General features: G+C 52.5%; 10 protein-coding genes across 10 annotated transcripts; 5 read left to right on the top strand and 5 right to left on the bottom strand.

Annotated features, from left to right (window-relative positions):
- The first annotated feature begins 839 nt into the window (after positions 1–839).
- On the top strand, positions 840–1,812 carry MYCFIDRAFT_159075 (uncharacterized protein). Its single transcript, XM_007922973.1, has one exon. It carries the CDS (start codon positions 886–888, stop codon positions 1,648–1,650), a length of 765 nt encoding a protein of 254 aa, XP_007921164.1. The 5' UTR covers positions 840–885; the 3' UTR covers positions 1,651–1,812.
- Positions 1,813–1,901: 89 nt separating this feature from the next.
- On the bottom strand, positions 1,902–2,556 carry MYCFIDRAFT_26080 (uncharacterized protein; the record flags this gene model as incomplete). Its single annotated transcript, XM_007921536.1, has 2 exons — positions 1,902–2,333; positions 2,404–2,556. The coding sequence occupies 2 exons, from the start codon at positions 2,554–2,556 to the stop codon at positions 1,902–1,904; spliced, it is 585 nt and encodes a 194-aa protein (XP_007919727.1).
- A 719-nt stretch (positions 2,557–3,275) lies between these two features.
- On the bottom strand, positions 3,276–5,145 carry MYCFIDRAFT_54944 (uncharacterized protein; the record flags this gene model as incomplete). The annotated part of the gene is made up of 2 exons (XM_007921925.1): positions 3,276–4,945; positions 4,995–5,145. Coding segments are annotated over 2 exons (1,759 nt in total), but the record flags the coding sequence as incomplete, so codon positions are not given.
- Positions 5,146–5,598: 453 nt separating this feature from the next.
- Positions 5,599–7,089, bottom strand: MYCFIDRAFT_148485 (uncharacterized protein; the record flags this gene model as incomplete). The annotated part of the gene is made up of 2 exons (XM_007922972.1): positions 5,599–6,635; positions 6,699–7,089. 2 exons carry the CDS (start codon positions 7,087–7,089, stop codon positions 5,599–5,601), a joined length of 1,428 nt encoding a protein of 475 aa, XP_007921163.1.
- Positions 7,090–7,152: 63 nt separating this feature from the next.
- Positions 7,153–8,749, bottom strand: MYCFIDRAFT_148482 (uncharacterized protein; the record flags this gene model as incomplete). Its single annotated transcript, XM_007922971.1, has 1 exon — positions 7,153–8,749. The coding sequence occupies one exon, from the start codon at positions 8,747–8,749 to the stop codon at positions 7,811–7,813; it is 939 nt and encodes a 312-aa protein (XP_007921162.1). The 3' UTR covers positions 7,153–7,810.
- A 472-nt stretch (positions 8,750–9,221) lies between these two features.
- On the top strand, positions 9,222–10,208 carry MYCFIDRAFT_128460 (uncharacterized protein; the record flags this gene model as incomplete). The annotated part of the gene is made up of 1 exon (XM_007922970.1): positions 9,222–10,208. The coding sequence occupies one exon, from the start codon at positions 9,222–9,224 to the stop codon at positions 10,206–10,208; it is 987 nt and encodes a 328-aa protein (XP_007921161.1).
- Positions 10,209–10,498: 290 nt separating this feature from the next.
- On the top strand, positions 10,499–11,131 carry MYCFIDRAFT_126162 (uncharacterized protein; the record flags this gene model as incomplete). The annotated part of the gene is made up of 3 exons (XM_007922969.1): positions 10,499–10,628; positions 10,685–10,848; positions 10,898–11,131. The coding sequence occupies 3 exons, from the start codon at positions 10,499–10,501 to the stop codon at positions 11,129–11,131; spliced, it is 528 nt and encodes a 175-aa protein (XP_007921160.1).
- A 1,201-nt stretch (positions 11,132–12,332) lies between these two features.
- On the top strand, positions 12,333–13,011 carry MYCFIDRAFT_75704 (uncharacterized protein; the record flags this gene model as incomplete). Its single annotated transcript, XM_007922213.1, has 2 exons — positions 12,333–12,784; positions 12,945–13,011. 2 exons carry the CDS (start codon positions 12,333–12,335, stop codon positions 13,009–13,011), a joined length of 519 nt encoding a protein of 172 aa, XP_007920404.1.
- A 524-nt stretch (positions 13,012–13,535) lies between these two features.
- Positions 13,536–15,232, bottom strand: MYCFIDRAFT_213048 (uncharacterized protein; the record flags this gene model as incomplete). The annotated part of the gene is made up of 1 exon (XM_007922968.1): positions 13,536–15,232. The coding sequence occupies one exon, from the start codon at positions 15,230–15,232 to the stop codon at positions 13,739–13,741; it is 1,494 nt and encodes a 497-aa protein (XP_007921159.1). The 3' UTR covers positions 13,536–13,738.
- An 884-nt stretch (positions 15,233–16,116) lies between these two features.
- Positions 16,117–18,079, top strand: MYCFIDRAFT_129552 (uncharacterized protein; the record flags this gene model as incomplete). Its single annotated transcript, XM_007922967.1, has 2 exons — positions 16,117–17,682; positions 17,741–18,079. The coding sequence occupies 2 exons, from the start codon at positions 16,117–16,119 to the stop codon at positions 18,077–18,079; spliced, it is 1,905 nt and encodes a 634-aa protein (XP_007921158.1).
- Between the last annotated feature and the right edge of the window lie 582 nt (positions 18,080–18,661).

Raw genomic sequence — 18,661 nt, 5'->3', positions numbered from 1 at the left:
GTAGCCACTGGCCGATATCTGTGAAGTGGCAGAACGTGAGATTGTGAGAACGAACGTTGGCTGTGAGAGGTGAGGTGACGACGAACAGAGTTCAGCATGGCGGCTCTTGGCGCGGCGCGCTTGTTCTTCTCCGGTGGCAGTGACGATGACGGCACATCATCTGTTTCACGAAGCGGGCGACCTCTGGTACCTCCCAAAGCGTAGCGAAGGTCAGGTAACCAAGGGGAGCCCGCTCGTGGGTTATGCTACGTAATGTCGATTTCTTAGCGCTCTGTGATTGGTCGGTTTTCAAATGTTTCGTTATATAACTTCGACTTTACTAAACAACGATATAGAATAGGAAGCAAGAGAGATATAAGGCTTCAGAATAAGTGATACGTAAAGGCAAGCGGTCTTATAGGCCGCAAAAGTCCGGATATGCGTTAGCAATGTCAAAGGACTACGGCCGAGACCGTGAAGCCGACCTTCAGTATAGAAACCACGAGAGGCCGCTTCGTGATTCTTGGATTGCTTGTGCAGCGATCCACAGCACATTTTGTTTTTGTCTAGCAGTAGACTGTTCTTTTCTAGTACGAGTATCATTGGCAATACGGCCGCCAACAATCTAAGCAGTGCGAGGCCCGTGAGCCTGAAGCCACGGAGCATCTGAAGGGAGACAGGGCACCCCGGTCCGTTTGCTTCTTGCCAAGGCTCACCCGATCAGGCAATCGAAGGGCGGACTGAAGATTCAGACGTGATGCTTCCACCAGCCCGGGACTTTCTCTTGCAGAAAGGCGTGTCGACCTCGAATCTAGAAAGCGCATCAATCTGTTTGATTTCCCGACCCATCTGCATCTCTACATCCACACAATTCCTCCAATCATCAAGATTTCCACAAAAGAAAAAATGGCATCGACCATCCCATGGACAAAACTCAAGGCTCTATCCTTCGACATCTACGGAACACTAGTCGACTGGGAGAAGGGAATAGCTCAATCCGCGCGAGCAACAGCCCTCGGACCCTACCTTCCACAAGATCACAAAGAACTCATGCTCAGCATCGAGAGGCACGACACAACTGTTCAACGAGAGTATCCCACTGTGCGACAATCCGAAATCATTGCCGAAGGACTTCGAAGATACGCCAAGGAGCTCAAAGTTGTAGAGAACGGCAACTTGACGCAGGAACAAGTGAATCAAGCCGCCACGGACTATGGAAGCAAAATCGGATCGTACCCGGCTTTTCCCGACACCGTCAAGGCCATACAGTCGCTGGGGAAACGATACAAGCTCGTACCACTCTCGAATGTCGACATTGCATCCTTCAATCAGACGCTAGAGGGGCCGTTGAAAGGATGCCATTTTGACAAGATCTACACCGCTCAAGATATTGGGTCTTACAAGCCTGATCTTCGCAATTTTCATTATTTGCTTGAGCACATCCGCAGCGACTTCGGTGTAGAGAAAGACGAGCTTTGTCACGTAGCACAGTCCTTGTTTCATGACCATCAGCCGGCAAAAGAGGTCGAGTTGCAGAGTGTATGGGTCGACCGAGCGGGTTTTATGGGTGGCAACCCAGAAGGTGCGCAGGAGAAGTTTGGGTTTCAATTGAGGGTTGAGACGTTGCAGGAATTGGCGGACATTGTCGAGGAAGCATGGGAGAATGCATGATGAGATCGGGGTACAGGCCCTTCCAGGAATTTGGTACGGGCAAAAGGGTAATGGAAATCTGAGACGGAGGTCATCCAGTGGGACTGAACGCTTCGTGGTGTTGCCGAAAGGCTTCTGCAAAGTACAAAAGTAAGATTCCACGATCTGGTGGTATATCCCCCGCTACGCCTCGCAAACGCCCTAGAACAAATGCCTCCCTGACTGATGCTGTCCTCGCACAGCGGTCTCACCGAACCATCTGTCCTCCCGTCTTATGCATCAGCCTTCATCTCCTGCTCGACAGTCGCCAGAGCCAAGTCCTGTACCTCCTTCGATGTCCCGCTGGCATCCACAGCTAGAACGTCAAATTCCTCTTCAGTCGGTGTTTCAAGGCTTTCGAATTGGCTGCGAACCATATAGTCCTTCATGTAGTGATTCTGCCTCGCACGGACACGATCCATGAGAACGGCCTCGGATGCCTTCAGAAACACGAAGTGCACTCTGATCTCCGGATGGTGGTAGGTTGCAATTCGCATAACATCTCTGTACTTGCGCTTCAAAGCACTGCATGTCACAATGACTCCATCCGAAGTCTTCAATGCCTTGATGGCTTCTTCTCGCAGGAGTACGAGCCAGTCCCATCGGTCAGCATCCGTGAGCGGGTGTCCGTTGGCCATCTTCTCTACATTTTCTGGAGTGTGGAACTGCAAGGAAATCATGTCAGTGCTCCATGTAATTTCTCGGTACTCGAGACCAGCCAAGTGTGCCACTTACCGTGTCGCCTTCCAGATATGGTAACGAGTATGTGGAGTGCAGGAACTCTGCTACTGACGTCTTGCCACAACCAGCCGGCCCTGTTATGACCCAGATATGCTTATGCCGACAGCTAGATCTTGCAAGCTCGCTGCCGTTCGAGTGGCTCGTCATTTTGGGTAATTCTGAGGTGGGTTCGGAAGGTGGCGTTGGCGGAAGGTATTGTTGTTGCGGAGGAATGTCAGGGACCAACTTGACCTCTTGCGACATGGTGATAAGCGCTTCTTAGAATGCCTTTGATTTTTTGCCTTTGTGTGAAATATTCTCCTTCTGGCAGATAGGGTAACAACGGCTCTCTCAATTGCACTCGAAGCACAGGGATCAGTGAGATGTCTTGACGCGGCAGGCAAGATTCAGTTGTCCAAATTCGAATTCGTCGCAGCTCCGAGGCGGTGCAAGCGTCTTTCGGTGTGCGAGAAGAAGTCTACGAACGGAGGCAGCGGAAAAGGAAAGGGACTGCAGGTGTTGACCTTATATGATTCGGGCAACACCACGCCACGACTGCCGGGCAGGTTTCGGGCGCAGCCGACGACAACTGCCATGCCATGCCATGCCATGCCATGCCATGCGCTGGCGATGAGAGCGGCGATGGACTGGGCACTGCAGTTCAGGCAGTTCAGGCGGTTCAGGGCGGTGACTCTCCAACTTCTCGTGTGACATTACGTCCGCCGACTCCATCGGCGGCAGCGCTTGTGACGTTCGCGGAGCCGCTCAAAAGCCGACGCTACAACTTACAAGGAAAGGGCAAGCAGCTGCAGCCGAGCCGATCGGGCACTGAAGGGAAGCAGGAAGTTCGAAACTTCGCGCGTCACGGGACTTGGCCAGGTTGGCTTGGCAAAGAGAAAGCATGCGGATTTTGGTGCACCCTTGTGGAGAGTGGTAAATCGTACATAGATTACACAACATTCGATGGATATATCACCTCACCCGCACCCACAAAGTCCTCCTTGATAGCACGCATGCTCACGAATCTAGAGAGCAGGTTGGCAGAGCCTGCCTTGTCATTCGTGCCCGACGCTCTTGCTCCGCCGAATGGCTGCTGTCCAACGACAGCACCGGTAGACTTGACGTTAAGGTAGAAGTTGCCAGCAGCGTTCCGAAGCGCATTCTCGGCCAAGTTGAGCACATTGCGGTCCTGGGCGAATACAGCTCCCGTCAGGCCATATTCAGACGTCTTGTCGATCGTCTCGCAAATGTCGGCAAACGCCTTCTCGGGCTCTCTGGTGTCGTCATATACATACACCGTGAGCAATGGGCCGAAGAATTCTGTCTTCATGTTTTGGTGCTGAGCATTCTTCGTTTCGTAAATCGTCGGGTGCACAAAAAAGCCTTTGCTGCCATCGTACTTGCCGCCGACGATAAGCTCAAGCTCAGAGTCCTGGTTGCTCTGGTCTATCGCCTTGCACAGCTTGTCGAATGATTGCTGATGAATGACGGGCCCAATGAAGTTGTCGAAGTCTTCTGGTGTACCAATCTTGAGTTTTTCCGTTTCCTGCACCAGGAGTGTCTTGGCTTGATCCCACGTGCTCTTCGGGAAGTACGCACGCGAAGTCGCCGAACACTTCTGACCTTGATATTCAAAAGCACCGCGCACTGTGTTGATGACCGCATTGTGGATGTCCGCAGAGCCATGCACCAAATGAAAGTTTTTCCCCCCAGTTTCTCCAACAATCCGAGGATAGCTCCTGTAGCGGCCTTCCGCAGTTCCTTGGCCAATCTGTCCATACAATGAACGAAATACTGCTGTTGAGCCAGTGTAGTGCAGTGCTGAGAATTCCCGGTGCGCGAGCACGGTCTTTGTGATCTCCACCGCATCTCCCGGCACAAACTGTATCACATCCTTCGGTAAGCCAGCCTCAATCAAGATCTGGTAGAGAAGCCAGTTGGAGGCGATCGCAGCTGGAGATGGCTTCCAAACAACCACATTACCCATCAATGCTGGTGCACAAGGTAAGTTGCCTGCGATAGCTGTGAAATTGAAGGGTGTGATGGCATAGACGAAGCCTTCGAGCGGCCTGTACTCCACTCTGTTCCAAACGCCTGGGCTGTGATGCACTGGCTGATGAGAGTATACATCTTGCGCATACTGAACATTAAAGCGGAAGAAGTCGCAAAGCTCCGCCGCAGAATCAATCTCAGCTTGCCAGGCATTCTTACCCTGGCCGAGCATGGTTGCAGCCATTATATCGTATCTGTATTTTCCGGACACAAGATCTGCCGCCTTCAAAAAGACTGCAGCTCGATCTGCGAACGGCATGCTCTCCCACGAACTTCGCGCTGCCAGGGCAGAGTCAATGGCAGTGCTGACATCTGATGTTGTGGCATTCGACCATGATGCCAATGAGTGCTTGTGAGACGATGGCATAGGCTGTTCAGAGATCTTTTGTGTTCTCGACTCTTTCCCTGCTACCACGATTGGGACCTGTAAGGGTGCTTTCGACTTGAGTGTTTGCATTGCGTCGCTGAGCTTCGATCGATCGACTGAACCTTTCTCGTAGTGTTTCTGCAAATCGTGAGCCTTGGTCTGCCTAGGGTGTAGTATCGCGACTTGCGTTTGGCTCATTGTTGACTGTAGGTATTCTGAAGTTCGCCAGAGTCGCTCTGGCACTTGTCTGGATGCTTCTGTTACCTGCTGATGCAGATTGAGCCTTTAGAGACGAAGCGACCTGCTGTCTGCAGCTCTGAACTGTTCTCGTGGCCATTTCCAGCACACTCGTCTAGATGTAGAATGGAAATTGTGTCCTGCTAAGCTCGTGGAATGCGACTGCTGGACCTTGCTTGCATTTAGAGATCTTCTACCTCCGGCTACCATCGGCGTTAGCCCCACGTTAGTTCTACCGTATGCCAGGAACCAGCCCATGCGATATTCGAATCGATCGGTCCCCAAAGCCGAGATAGCGCGCTGATGGGTACCGAACGACTTTTTTTCATCCACCATCATGCATGCCGTGGAGGCCGAGAATTATACGACTACTTCCTCCATGCCCGGATAAGTGATCCAATAATTCAACGATGATCTCGACATCAGAGACTTTCCACGCCCTCATGAGCAGAGCTCTGTCGATTCTGAGTTGCCACCTTTTTGGTCCTGTGAACATCCATGCTGCAGCAGCATGAGCTTCTCAAGAGCCAGGGTAACCGAGCAGGTCGTAGTGACTACCGCATCTCCACGAGCATGGCGGTCGGATCTTCCAGCAGGGACTTGACCCGCTCAGCGCACCTCGCGCACTCTGCACCATCAACAACCCTATGATCTGCGCTCCAGCTCAGCACCAGCTCTTCTTTCTTCACGAGCGCATCGTTTTCATCGAATGCTGGAACGATCCTGCTTCGACCGACTCCAACAATTGCTACCTGTGGCTCTGAGATCACTGGCGCCACGACGCCTCCTCCAACCGAACCAATGTTGCTGACGGTGAAAGTTGCTCCACTGAAATCTCCCGGAGCCAGCTTGTTGTCGCGAGCGTTCTGCGACAGCTCCTTCATCTTGGCCGCGATTTCTGCAATGCTCAGATCTTGCACATTCTTTACAACAGGAACAAGGAGGCCTGAAGGTGTGTCGATCGCAATGCCGAAGTTGTGGGCGCCTTTATATGTCAACTCTGCTTTCCTGGCATCTTTCACGTGGAGCGCGGCGTTCAGCAGAGGATGTTTTGCGAACGCAATACTGACCGCCTTCATTATGAAAGCAAGGTGTGTCATCTTTTGACCAGTCGATGCACTGAGCCGTTTCCGCACGCTGGTGACTGCGGACATGTCCGCAGAGGTGCTGTAGAGAAATTGTGGAATGCTGAGTGACCTCGTCATGGTCTTGAACATGTGCGATTGAACGTTGGTGAGGGGAACTGCGCGATCTTCGCGTGAGGCTGTGGGACGAGCTGGCATTGACGACGCGGTCTGTTGCGATTGTGATTGCGACTGTTGGCCTCCCTGGGAAACATGACGATGCACATCTTCTTTCAGAACTCTGCCGTCTTTGCCAGTGCCATTGATATCGTTTATGTTCAAATCGTGCTCTTTGATCAGATGCCTCACAGCAGGCGTTGCCAGCGATCCCTTGTCTTCTTTGCTCGATTGCGACGGAGGCTGTCGTGGTTGAGATGATGGTTGCTTGCTTGCTTCAGGCGGTGTATGTTCGGCTCCAACACCTTCCGCCTCTACCTGCTCCTGTTGATCTGACCTTCCTTCCTCCTCTTGACCTCCCGCCCTGCTCTCTCTACCATCATCTTTGCTTGCAGACTCGTCTCTCTCGGTACCACCCAGCTTCTCCAGGTCTGCTTCGCTCAGCTCTCCTTGAATGTCGATGTCGACCAATGGCTTTCCCGTGATTGCCATATCGTCCGGCTCATAGTGAAGTTTCTTGATCACTCCGTCGAACGGACTTGTAATCTCGACACTAGCCTTGTCCGACTGCACTTCGCATATCTTGTCGAACTGTTCTACGCGAGCACCTGGCTGCACGAACCATTGTATCAGCTGACATTCCGTTATACCTTCTCCGATGTCTGCAAGAAGGAACGGCTTCACGACATCACGTCGTGTTGAGGCGTGGAACTGGCGGTAGAAGAGAGAGCGGGACGCATGATTCGGGCGAAGCTGCTGTATACGCAAAGCTCTGGAGTAATAAGACAGTCTAAGTGTAGACATGGTGCCGACCAACTCCAACAAGAACGTCAATTGAAGAGAAACGAATGTGTTCACAGTTACATTGCGGCATGCGGAGGACTATGGGGTTGTTTATGGTGAATCATCCTACGTTCCATTTCTCCAGCTGCTTTTGGAGCTCGGCTTGCGGTTAGATGCGGGCTTAGGAAAGAAGGGGCATCGTCATTGGTGTGTCAGCATTGTCTGCAGCAATCCACAGCAATGTTGATTTGCAAATTGATGGGTCCACTCGGTCATGAATGTCCCGGCCATCAATACTATGACCATGGATGGCGAGCAATGGCCCATTCGTATGAGTAGTTAATGCCTCATGGCTCCAAGGCCGGCGCACTGCAGAGCGACACACGAATGCCGTTGCTCCCGTCTTAGCCTGTACAAATTCGTGCTTCTTTTTAACGCCTGGTCTCCATACGCGTTGCGTTCTCAGACACGCACCAAGTGATCAGGTCATTGATTCAACCTTGCTACGCCCGGATTCGTCACCTGCGCCCGACAATCCATCCAGCAGCTCCTCAGGGGATATATTCTGCAATTTCCTCTGAGCAGCATGTCGAAACAAATCATCCCATTCTCCCCGCTCTGGAGGCCGACCTTGTTCCTCTAGACTGCGGATGTCCTCAACGGTGGTAGGAGTAGTAGTGTTAAGATATGCTGTTCCCATCCTGACGCCGTTGATAATATGTCGTGTCTCATTAGCGCTTTCCTAGCTGGCCTGAATCTCCTTGGCTTGTCGCATGGCAAGCTCATTCGTTTCCGGTGCTTGTCGATACAGAACAATCTCGCTCTGCTTGAAATACCGTCTTGCATCTTCGTCGATCAGAACCAATGACAAATAGTACCGGGTGCTGTATTTCTTATTCACGTCTCGGAATGTGGGAGTCAGGTCAAAGCCGCCTAGGAAGAGACGGATAGGTATTGTCTCGCCACGCGAAGGCGAGCCGTCCATAATTTCGAAGCGTACCAGTGTTTCTGACTCGTTGTATTGGTTTGGGGGTACACCAGTGGTTTCTCGCCGAATGATAGAGAGTTCCATGTGCCGTATCTTCAATCGCACCAGCAAAAAGTATATGCGGCCGACAATGACATCTTTCAGGTGGTATTTGCTCTTGCTGTACTCGAATTCGATGTGTAAGCAATCCTCAATGCCCACGTCCATCTTGATGACGCTGTTGCTCTCCGGCGGCTGGCGATATGAGTATACCCAGATATCCTTCTCTCGTACCACATCCGCCATGCGCCGAGAGACTGTTACTCGCAGAAAGTATCTGAGCTTAACATTGATCCCATGATATGACTCGTATGCCTTCTCGACGTTCTTGAAGGCGAACGGAAGCGTGACCGGGTGTTGCAGCTCGCCTGGCGCAGCCAATTCGGTCTGTAGGGAGAGGAATTCGTGGTGCGTGTTGCGGTCGAAGAACATCTCGATAGTGCCAATGAATTGCACTTTGATGCCTGTGTGCTCTAGCCGCTTGCCATCTTTGGGCCGTATTGTGACTGCGCCCTTGACAGTCTCACCGTCCAGATATAGCGGGCATTTCTCGCGCCGGTTCTTGTCGAGCTTTACATCAACTGTCGGTCGCTCATCGGCAGCTTCGAGGACTATGTCGATGTCCAACGGCGTGGAAAAGGAGAACAGCGACATGTTGTAGTGCGTGGGTGAGACTCAAAGGCCGCCTGGAGGATGGATGGATGGATGCTGGAAGGCGATAGCTCCAGCTCGGACTGCCTGACGCACGTGGAGCCTGAAACGTTCACGCGGCGCCGGCGGCCCTGGTCCTCGCGTCTGCGATATTCCTGTTCCGACTTCACCTCACCTTGTCTTCCTCGTTCTCTTGATACAGCAAAGTGCTGCTTCGGTCCGAGACGGGACGTATAGACGATGGCGTTGATCAGTACTCGTCGGATGTGGGCGCCGGCTTCTCGGCGTAGCACCTCCCACTCTTTACTGCTATGCCACAGGTGACAGTTTGCAGAGACTGCAGTACCGATTTCACATTGACCTTCGCATCACTGCGCAATCTGACCACCTCACTCTCGACGCTACAGCACTATTCGGGCCCACTGCGAGGAATGCCCTCTGGCAGAAGATCAACGAATTTGGATCAGTCAACGCGATGCTCAGCAGATCTGAGTTCCAGGCTCTGTTAGACAGCGAAGGAGTGCTGATCGTGGACGGCGCTCTTGCTACCGAACTTGAAACACGTGGCCATGATTTGAACCATCCTCTATGGTCTGCAAAGCTGTTGAAAGAGAACCCTGCAAGCGTTCAAGATGTACACTTGGACTATTTCAAAGCTGGTGCCAACATCGCCATTACTGCCTCCTATCAGGCTGGGCTTGAGGGACTTACAACACATTTCGGCATAGAGGAGCCAGAGGCACGACTTCTGATCAAGCGCAGCGTGGAAGCTGCTAAAGCCGCGCGCGATGCTTTCTCCACATCTCCTGATGGGTCTGGAAAGACGCTCCTGGTCGCTGGTAGTGTTGGCCCGTACGGCGCTTTCCTTGCCGATGGCTCTGAGTACACGGGTGATTACAAAAAGACAGTCGACGAGTTCAAGCGTTTTCATCGCTCCAGGATTGCGGTCCTTATCGAAGCTGGAGTTGACTTGCTGGCCGTGGAGACTATGCCGAATCTCAGCGAGATAAAGGCCCTGCTGGAACTTCTCCAGACTGAGTTCCCACAAGCAATCGCTTGGCTGGCTTGTAGCATGAAGGACGCAGCTCACCTCTGCGATGGCACATCGTGGCAAAGCGTTCTGGACCTTGTAAATGAGCACCGGTCTCCTCTAGTCAGCTTTGGAATCAATTGTGTACAACCCCACGAGACCGCAGATGCTCTAGATCACATCAGACGCTACACCGACCTTCCTCTGATATGCTATCCAAACAGCGGAGAAATCTGGGAGTCTGCCACCCATACCTGGCATGGATCGCAACAGCGCACACTGCTTGACGATCATTCTAGCAAAAGTGAAGCCGCGTCCCAGCTCGCGGCCGAGTTCGATACCTGGACCAAAGCTGGCGCACGCCTGGTCGGAGGTTGCTGTCGAACTGGTCCAGCTTTCATTGCAGCCATCCACGCTCATCTCAAGACATGAACCCTACCCTGTTTGTGCAAGGAGCATCAGCCATATACCGGGTCCAGCCAGCTGTAAGAGGTCAATCATTTGGGAGCTAACAGCTTTTACCATGCCCGCTGTGGATTGCGTGACGGCAACCCCGCGAGTCTTGGGAAGCTATATGATGACGCGATGCTCAATAATTGTTGCACAAAGAACGACAACTCGTATATAGTACGTGGTCAACGATTCGGAGCAAGAAGAGCAATCGAGCACCAACAAAGGTCTTCGAAAGTTTCAAAATTGTTTGATCGCATGCTTCTTACAACATGGCCACTTCGAACCAGACCGGCCCTTCAACCGCAAATGTCGAAAACTTGAAGCAGAAGAATGAGCAGTATGCGGCTGGATTTACTCAAGGGCAGCTTGCGTTACCACCTGCGAAAAAGTACTTAGTTGGTGAGAACAGCATTGTCTCGAACCATGACAGATTGTACGCTAAGGCAGAATGCTAGTGACCTGTATGGATGCAAGGATTGATCCTAAGTCTGCCTTCGGAATCGAGCTCGGTGATGCTCATGTCATTCGCAATGCCGGCGGCAACGCTAAAGACGCTCTGCGCTCGATTTTGATCTCCCAGCATCTCCTCGGGACCCGTGAGATCATACTTGTGAAACATGTAAGCGGCCCAAAGACTTGCTACACAGCGCATGCTGACCATACATGAGACTGGCTGCGGCATGCTGACCTTCGGCAATTCTGATGCCCTCAAAATCGTCGCACAGAATGTCGGAGCCGGAGTCCTGGATTCGACATTTGATTTTCAATCTTTCCCAGAGCTCGAGAAGGCTGTGCAGGACGATGTTGAATGGCTGCAAAGCCACAGCGCCTTGATCAAGGACACGGCTATCAGCGGTTGGGTCTACGAAGTTGAGACTGGCAAGACGAAGCAGATCGTCTGAACCGCCGCCGACATGTTGGCTTCACCAAAATCCCTACGAGACTGATTTGCAGACTCCTCGCAAATATCTACGAATATTCCAAGACCTTATCCATGACTTCTTCGTGGTGCGCCTCGTCACAGTCTGAAAGCGTGATTTGAAGATTCACCAGTGCCCGCCGGGAGAGATGCGAGAGGCAGATCCGTCTCCTAGGCCTTGAGAATACCTGAGACATCAGTGACCAAGCAATGAAGCTGCGCATATCTTCCCAAGCATAGTTGCCCGTGTCCGGCTGTGTTCGATGTTCTATCTAATCTATTTGACCGTCTGATTGGTCTATTAAGTCCAACGCCGTTTATTGCTTTGCTCATACATCACACAAAGATCTGTAGGGTTCTGGACGTCTTCAGCTCAGTCTCTGGCAATAATGAATGCGCCTTCCTCGATTCATCACCAACCACCACTTTGGCTGCCCTTGCCGCTGCTGAGTGATTCTTGTGTCCATCGTCCTTTTTCTGGTCGTCCTTCTTGCCGTCATTTACTCCAGCGGCGTGTGGCATGGTGTATGGGAATTCCGGTCAGAGGTATTGCATGTCATCCAATATGTTAGTGGTGGCTCTGATGGCACAATGCTGAAGCGCACCAGGCCTTGCCACTCCAACCCCATGCAACATTCTCTCTCTGCTCGCTGTCATTGGATTCGACGCGCACGAGCGGATGCTTTGAATTTGCACCGCGTGGCATAAACCGAACCGGTCCATTAGCAGCAGGTGAAGTCTCTGCAGGTTTGAGTCCGGACGCCCTGCGACGAGTAAACGACCTTTGGGACGGGAATGTGAAGGAGTCGCTAGTATAAACCTATCGCGCCAGGAGGACTGATTCCACTCCTCGAGCAGGAAATGTCTCTTTCTCTGCTGATTGATCTGATTTCTCTGCTGATTGATACTCAGATCTCCGCCCTGTTGTGTCTGTTACCATTTGCGGGTGCACACCGCCAACGACTTCGACAGCCCTCGAGCGAAGCCATTCACTGCCGTTTCAACGTCACTTTCGACTGCTTCAATATCACTTTCGACTGCTAGGCAGCAGGTGAAGTACGCTCACCCAAGGCAGCAGTGTCAATGTCGAGGTGAGGTTTCTGAGAGATAAAAGATCGTATGTGCTTCAAGTTCGTTCTGTCTTTGCCGAACTACACCAGCCCCGCCAAGCCGAAGCCATAGCCATGCCGCCACTGGACGCCTTCAACCGCAGATTCGACAACTTGATGAGAAACCGTACTGAGTTTTTCATAGATCACTTTCTCGAGAGGTATTTCCTCGCCATCTCGCTTCCGCAAATGAGCGCCAACGAACCCACCCACTACGAGCTCGCAGAGAGATGTGCTCGCATCCGCACCGAGATCAATGCATGTGAGAAACAGCGACTCTCGGCGCAGCAGGGCGAGTTGAGCATCAGAGCGGATGCAAGCGCGGTGATCAAGATGGTCGAGAAGATCAGGACAAGAGAACCGTGGTCTTACCAGAACCTCGTCTTCTTCCGACAGTTGTACGAAGACTTTCACGACCGCGTCTATCAGCCGTTCTTGCAGACTCACAGAGCACCTTGGGGAGAGGTTGACAGGCTTTGGCAGGTCCAAGACTGCCTTGCTGACGTTGAGACGGCGCTGATGTCCATGTACGATGCGCTTGCCGACGGCGAGGAGGGAAACCCACAGCCAGGAGCGCAGACGATGCGCCCTGCTCCAAGGCGGCACCAGACTTATGGCGGGACGTCTAACGCCATAGCAAGAGCAGCCCTACAGCACGAAGCCAGAGCCCTGAACATCAATGAGCAGACGAATTCCACAACGGCGCCGCCGGCTGCGGCCACCAAGGGCCTTGGCGGCCAAGCAGAAGAAGTGAAGGCATCCGTCAAGCCAGCTGCGCAGCTGCAGCTTCAGTCGAGCGACACCACCACCAAAGCATCGCCAAACACGACCACGCTCCACATAATTCCAGAAAAGGCTACATTGGTGTCGGATCATAAAGCCACGACCATAGCTTCTTTCAGTGCTGCGGAGGATCAGATCAATCATCGTCAGAAGGGCGAAGCTACTACGCTCGGCCCGGTCAACTACACCACAGAAGACACGGGCAGCGCTAGCTCTCCTGTTGCTGGACCTCCGCAGCTCGGCTCTGTCATCCGGCGAGGTGGTCGCAGTACACCAAGAATTTTCAACGGTTCATTCAGTGAGCTGGAAGAAAGCATCCACAAGTTGAGGTCCAGTCGCTCAAGCAATCCTAGCGACACGGCGCTGCAACGAATTACGACTAAGGATTTTGCTACGCCTCCACAAGGCACGCCAGATACAAGTTCGCCGTCGAGTCCTGTGCTTCAAATTCGCCCTCGAGAGCTTCCTCTGCCAACCGAAGGCATGAGTGATCGTCCGCGACAGTTCTCTGGTTTGCCTACATCAGACCTCACGGAGGCGCGAACAGCTGGTCCACAGTCTACAAAGCGTTCTCTTGCAGTCGTGCATCGTGGCGGCTCCAAATCTGCTGGAGGCTCTGCCACAGTGTCACGAGAGTCTAGCCGGCGACCATCGTCAAGGAATCGTGAGCACACATTATGAGTACAGAGACGGCATCTTCATGGGTTGCAAAGCACGTTGGCTTTCAGGACGACATTCGAAAGCTCTGGGTTGTCGCCATTTTCATCGCCACGTTTCCATACGGCAGGGAAGGTCGCACATCGGATTGTGGTCGCTACGGGATCTTCTCCTTCAAGCGAGCTGTCCTCCATAGCATCGGCGGAATATGCAGTACCAGGGGGTGGAAGGATGAAGTCATACTGAGCGCGCTGGACGCGGAACAAGTGAGCCAGAGAGATGGTCCGTCTAATGATAGCATTCAATGACGCGACCTTTGCTTTTCCTTCCTCCACCTCCGTCAAGGCATTCAAAGTGATGCATATCATCTCGCTCATGCTCTGTGATGCAGAATCTACCGACGCCTTGATCTTCGTGCTCTGCTTGATGGCATCCAGCGTGACCGCTCGCCACTTGTTTAATGCTGCAGGACTCAGGATTGACGGCAATGTTTCCGCAGCTCCTTTGACGTTGCGTCGCCACGCTTCGTCAAGCGGCATACCGAACAGTAAGGGCTCCTCAAAGATTTCCATGAGGTAATAGGCTGTTACAGCTTGCAACGCAGAGAGTTTCGTGGCTGGGTCGAAGTTCTCAAAAATTGGCTTCAGATGCTCCAAGTGCTTGGGCTCAGCAACAGCTTCTAATCGAGCGCACATTTCTTCCGGCGATTTGTCGAGCTTGACTCGACGAAAGTTGTTCACCACCCAGTTCTGGATCTCGTGATAGAGATGCTGCATTTCTTGGGCAAATGTGGAGTCCGCGGTCTGTGACTGCTGCCTGGTCGCCGCCGCAATGCTCTTTTTCAATTCGTACAGTTGACGCTGAATGCTCGTGAGCTCTCCCGAAGCCCTCTCCTTCTCCCTGACGAGCTCCTTGCTTCTTCGTTCCACCTCCTTCCGCCACTGAGCATCCTTCTCTGAGAGTCGCACGCGAAGTTCTTCCGTCTCCTCCTCCAGTGCCGTGCACTTGTCTTCAAACGCTTGCCTCAGTTCTGCTTCCTCGTCCAGGCGATGCCGCAGTCTCGCGATTTCTGCCTCCTGTTGCTCCCTCATCTTGCTCGATTCAACATCCTGTCCTCTGGCAGGACTCCTATCGAACCGCCTCTTCGACGCATCTGGCCCTTTTGAAGCTGGTGATCTCGGGCCTGGGGAGACCGGCAAACTAGATGCGCTGTTCTGTCGTTCAAATGCTGCGCGCAGGTTGGCTATTTTGGAGCTGGCACGCCTCAGACCATCCGATGGCGCGGGACTGGCTGGCTCAGTGCTGGGTGCTCTGACCGCTGGACTTCGACTGCGGCTCACGTCAATGGTCATCGGAATCTCGACCTGGACTTCGCTCGGTTCTCCCTCTGTGCGCTTCCCCGGCTCCTCTGTGCCATTCTCCGACGAGAGCATCTTTCTCTGCTCCCCATTCTGCTCTTCGAAGTCGTCAAACTGATGAGCGTTTTCTATGCCTGAAATCTCTCCCTGAGTTTCAGGATTCGTTCCTTGCGCCATCTCTCCATGTGCCTGCAATACAATCGCGATCCGAATGCTGTGTAACCACCTCATCGATATGCTTTGGCACGAGCATTAATTGCAAGGTTCACGACCCGAACGAAGTGGACCTCCATTCAATATGCAGCCAATACTCGATGCAGGACGATGCAGGACGGTGCAGTACGACAGTGAGAGTGTTTCAAGGAACAATGCTCAGCTTCCGGCTCCACTGCTGCCGTCAAACATCACGGTATCGCCATTGTGTCCACTAGCAAGAGACTCCGAAGTGCGGCGCGCATGCATCGTTCTTCCTGGCGGTGGACTCCACAAACTAGCTTTCTACGGTGCCGATGAACTCAAGTCCATTTTGAGTTTCCGCATCGTCTTCGAACGGCGGCAACGGCCCCAGATCATCAGCACCGCATGAAATGATCTCAAGCTCCTCCCTGTGCATCAGTGGTCATGCTGTTTCTCGCAGCCTGAACCAGAACAGGGCGGGAACGGGAACCGAGCCAGCGAGTTGGCCAACTGTTTTGGGTTGCCGCGCGCCGTTACCAAACTCCTGCTATGCAGTCTGTAAAATAGGAGGCTGAAAGGCGGGCAGCTACCAAGGCCTGAAGACATATCAAAACTTTGCAACAATAGCACCAAAGCGAAAGACGAACCCGCACAGTGCTCTGCGACGCTGGGCTGATCGGCCAGGGTTGAAGCGTAATTAAAACAGTCGCTCTATAGCACACTTTGACAGCAGGTCTAGCTTCTGTCTGCAGTGTCATGAAAGACTGCAGAGCTCTGCGAAGGCCGCACTCTTCACAACATACCACATGATTAACGATATCGCGCCAAGAACCATTTGGACTGGAGGCATGACACGAAATGCTGCAACCATGGAGACGGCGAAGATGAATGGGTCTGGCACATTGGGCACTGTGGAAACATCAACGAACTTCTCCAATCTGTCCCTCGAAGATCCCGATCTCACCATACCTTCACCTCCCGAGGATCGCTTGATTGTCGGTGTCGATTTCGGTACAACATATTCGGGTGTCGCGGCCGTGTACAGCGCGACGCCAGATGATATAGATATTATCAAAACCTGGCCGGGTGGGAATGGCATCACATCTGACAAAGTACCGACCGAGATTGCGTACGATATAGACGGGAAGAATGTCATTGACAGTCAGCCCAGAGCGGAGCTGAATGGACATGGCAATGGTGATGGAGTGGTTCCCAAGAATATCCGCTGGGGATTTCAATTTCGTCCTGAGGAATCTCGACTTCGCTGCATCAAGCTCTTTCTCGATCGAAACCAAAAGCTACCACACTTCGTCTCGCCCCTGGAAACAGCTGCTCAGCTCAGAAATAGCGAACGTACCGTGATGGATGCGGTCACCGACTACTTAACCAAGATATACGAGCATACGATTGAGACCATGACGAGAAGATATGGAGAAGGATTTATCAAGAGCACGAAGGTGGATTTTGTGCTTACAGTGCCAGCAGTATGGTCTGATGCTGCAAAGAATGCCACGTTGCAAGCGGCCGAAAGAGCAGGCATGGGAAGCAGACATGAGTTGAAGCTCATTAGTGAGCCAGAAGCTGCGGCGGTATATACACTCAGGACGATACAGCCTAGCGGCTTGCAGGTTGGCGACAACTACGTCGTATGTGACGCTGGTGGCGGCACGGTGGATCTGATTGCATATAAGGTGACTGAAGTATATCCATTGAGAGTGGAGGAGAGCGCAGTTGGCACAGGAGGTCTCTGTGGGTCAGCATTCCTGAATTATCGTTTTGAGGATCATGTAAAGTCGAGGATTGGGTCAGAAAGATATGATCACATGCGCGAGAAGAAACCAAAAACGTGGATGATGGGACTGAGGTATTTCGAAGAATTCGTCAAACGCAACTTCAACGAAGAAGAGCACAATGAGGTGAACGTCCCATTCCCAGGCCTACCTGACGATGAGGAAGCCGGCTTGGACAGCGGATTCCTGATCATGACCTCAGAGCAGGTCAAGCACATATTCGAGCCGATCATTGACGAAGTGATTGCCCTAGTGGAAGGCCAGGTTAATGCGATCAGATACAAGGGCGGGAACGTGTCGGGAATCATCCTCGTTGGTGGCTTTGGACAATCGAACTATCTCTATACACGCTTAAAACAACACTTCAATGCGCCTCCGCCGCCGATCTATACCGAGCGCCCAACGCACGCGGCAGCACAAGCGCCTCAGCAAGCAGTAGAAGTACTGCAGCCCTTGCACGCCTGGACAGCGGTAGTGAGAGGAGCCTGTGTGCGAGGACTGGAAGGAAGCCTGGTGGAGAAGAGACGGAGCCGGTGGCACTATGGCACGAGCTACGCGACCGTCTTCGATGAGACCAAACATCCGCTCTCAGATCGATATTGGAGTCCTCTCTGGGAACGATGGATGGTGTCAGATCGCATGCAATGGCACATAGCAAAGGTGAGGGTGGCGAGCGTCGACCGCGTATTGTATGTTTCAAACTGACGACTTTCACCAGGGCACCCCAATATCCGCCGACCAGCCCATCTCCTTTCACTACACGCGAAACTTCCGACCAGGTCAGTCATTAATCGTTGAGGACGACCTCATTGCTTGCGAGGATGACGAAGCGCCGGATGCTTGTGGCGGCATACAGTCTCTTGTCAACGTTTGCACTTTGATCACGGATCTGAATGCAGTGCCCAAAGGCCTCTTTACGCGGTTAACCACGACCAAAGGTATAGAGTTTGACAATCTGGATTTTGAGCTTCACATGAAGATTGAAAGTGCAAGTCTGGTGTTTGAATTACGGGTCGATGGCGTTAAGTATGGAGCTGTGCAGGCGGAATTCCATTGAACGAGTGCGATCGAGCTGCGTCGAAGATCAACGAGCAAGAGCAAAATCTATGAGACGACTCGAAAGGGCTCGTGTGTATGTCTGCAATTATTCTCACATGACCATAATGGTATTGACTGAGTACGTGACGCGGAAGTCGTGCAAGTGAACATTCGAGCTTGTGACAAACCACTTTACGCGTGTGATCTCGTGAAGAAAGCGCGAAGCGCGTCGAACCTTATTTGCTTCATCCCTGTTCAAGCGTCTTGAGGCCTGGGGCTGTCTTCGTTCTCTTGCCACGAACAGCAACAGACCACTCTGCAATTCGTTCTTCTATTGTCTCGATCATACACGCGCGATCGCCACAGACAACATGAGCGGACGGAGAGCAGGCAATCGCATTCGCGGTCCACAGTCTGCACTGACAGACTTCCTGGCAGTATGTCACATAGCAAGATGTAGTTATCTATAGTTCAGTAATGCTGACCGAACTCTCAGGCAAATAACATCTCGGCCGCCCAGATCCGCGATGATTACGAGAGACGACGTCGGGAGCAAGCCCAGGCAGAGTCGAGTGCAGATGCATCTCGCACACAAAGTACT

Source organism: Pseudocercospora fijiensis (genome assembly GCF_000340215.1).
Source record: "Pseudocercospora fijiensis CIRAD86 unplaced genomic scaffold MYCFIscaffold_1, whole genome shotgun sequence".
Lineage (NCBI taxonomy): Eukaryota > Fungi > Ascomycota > Dothideomycetes > Mycosphaerellales > Mycosphaerellaceae > Pseudocercospora > Pseudocercospora fijiensis.
Note: the sequence above shows the minus strand (reverse complement) of the source record. Positions and strands in the feature narration are given on the sequence as shown.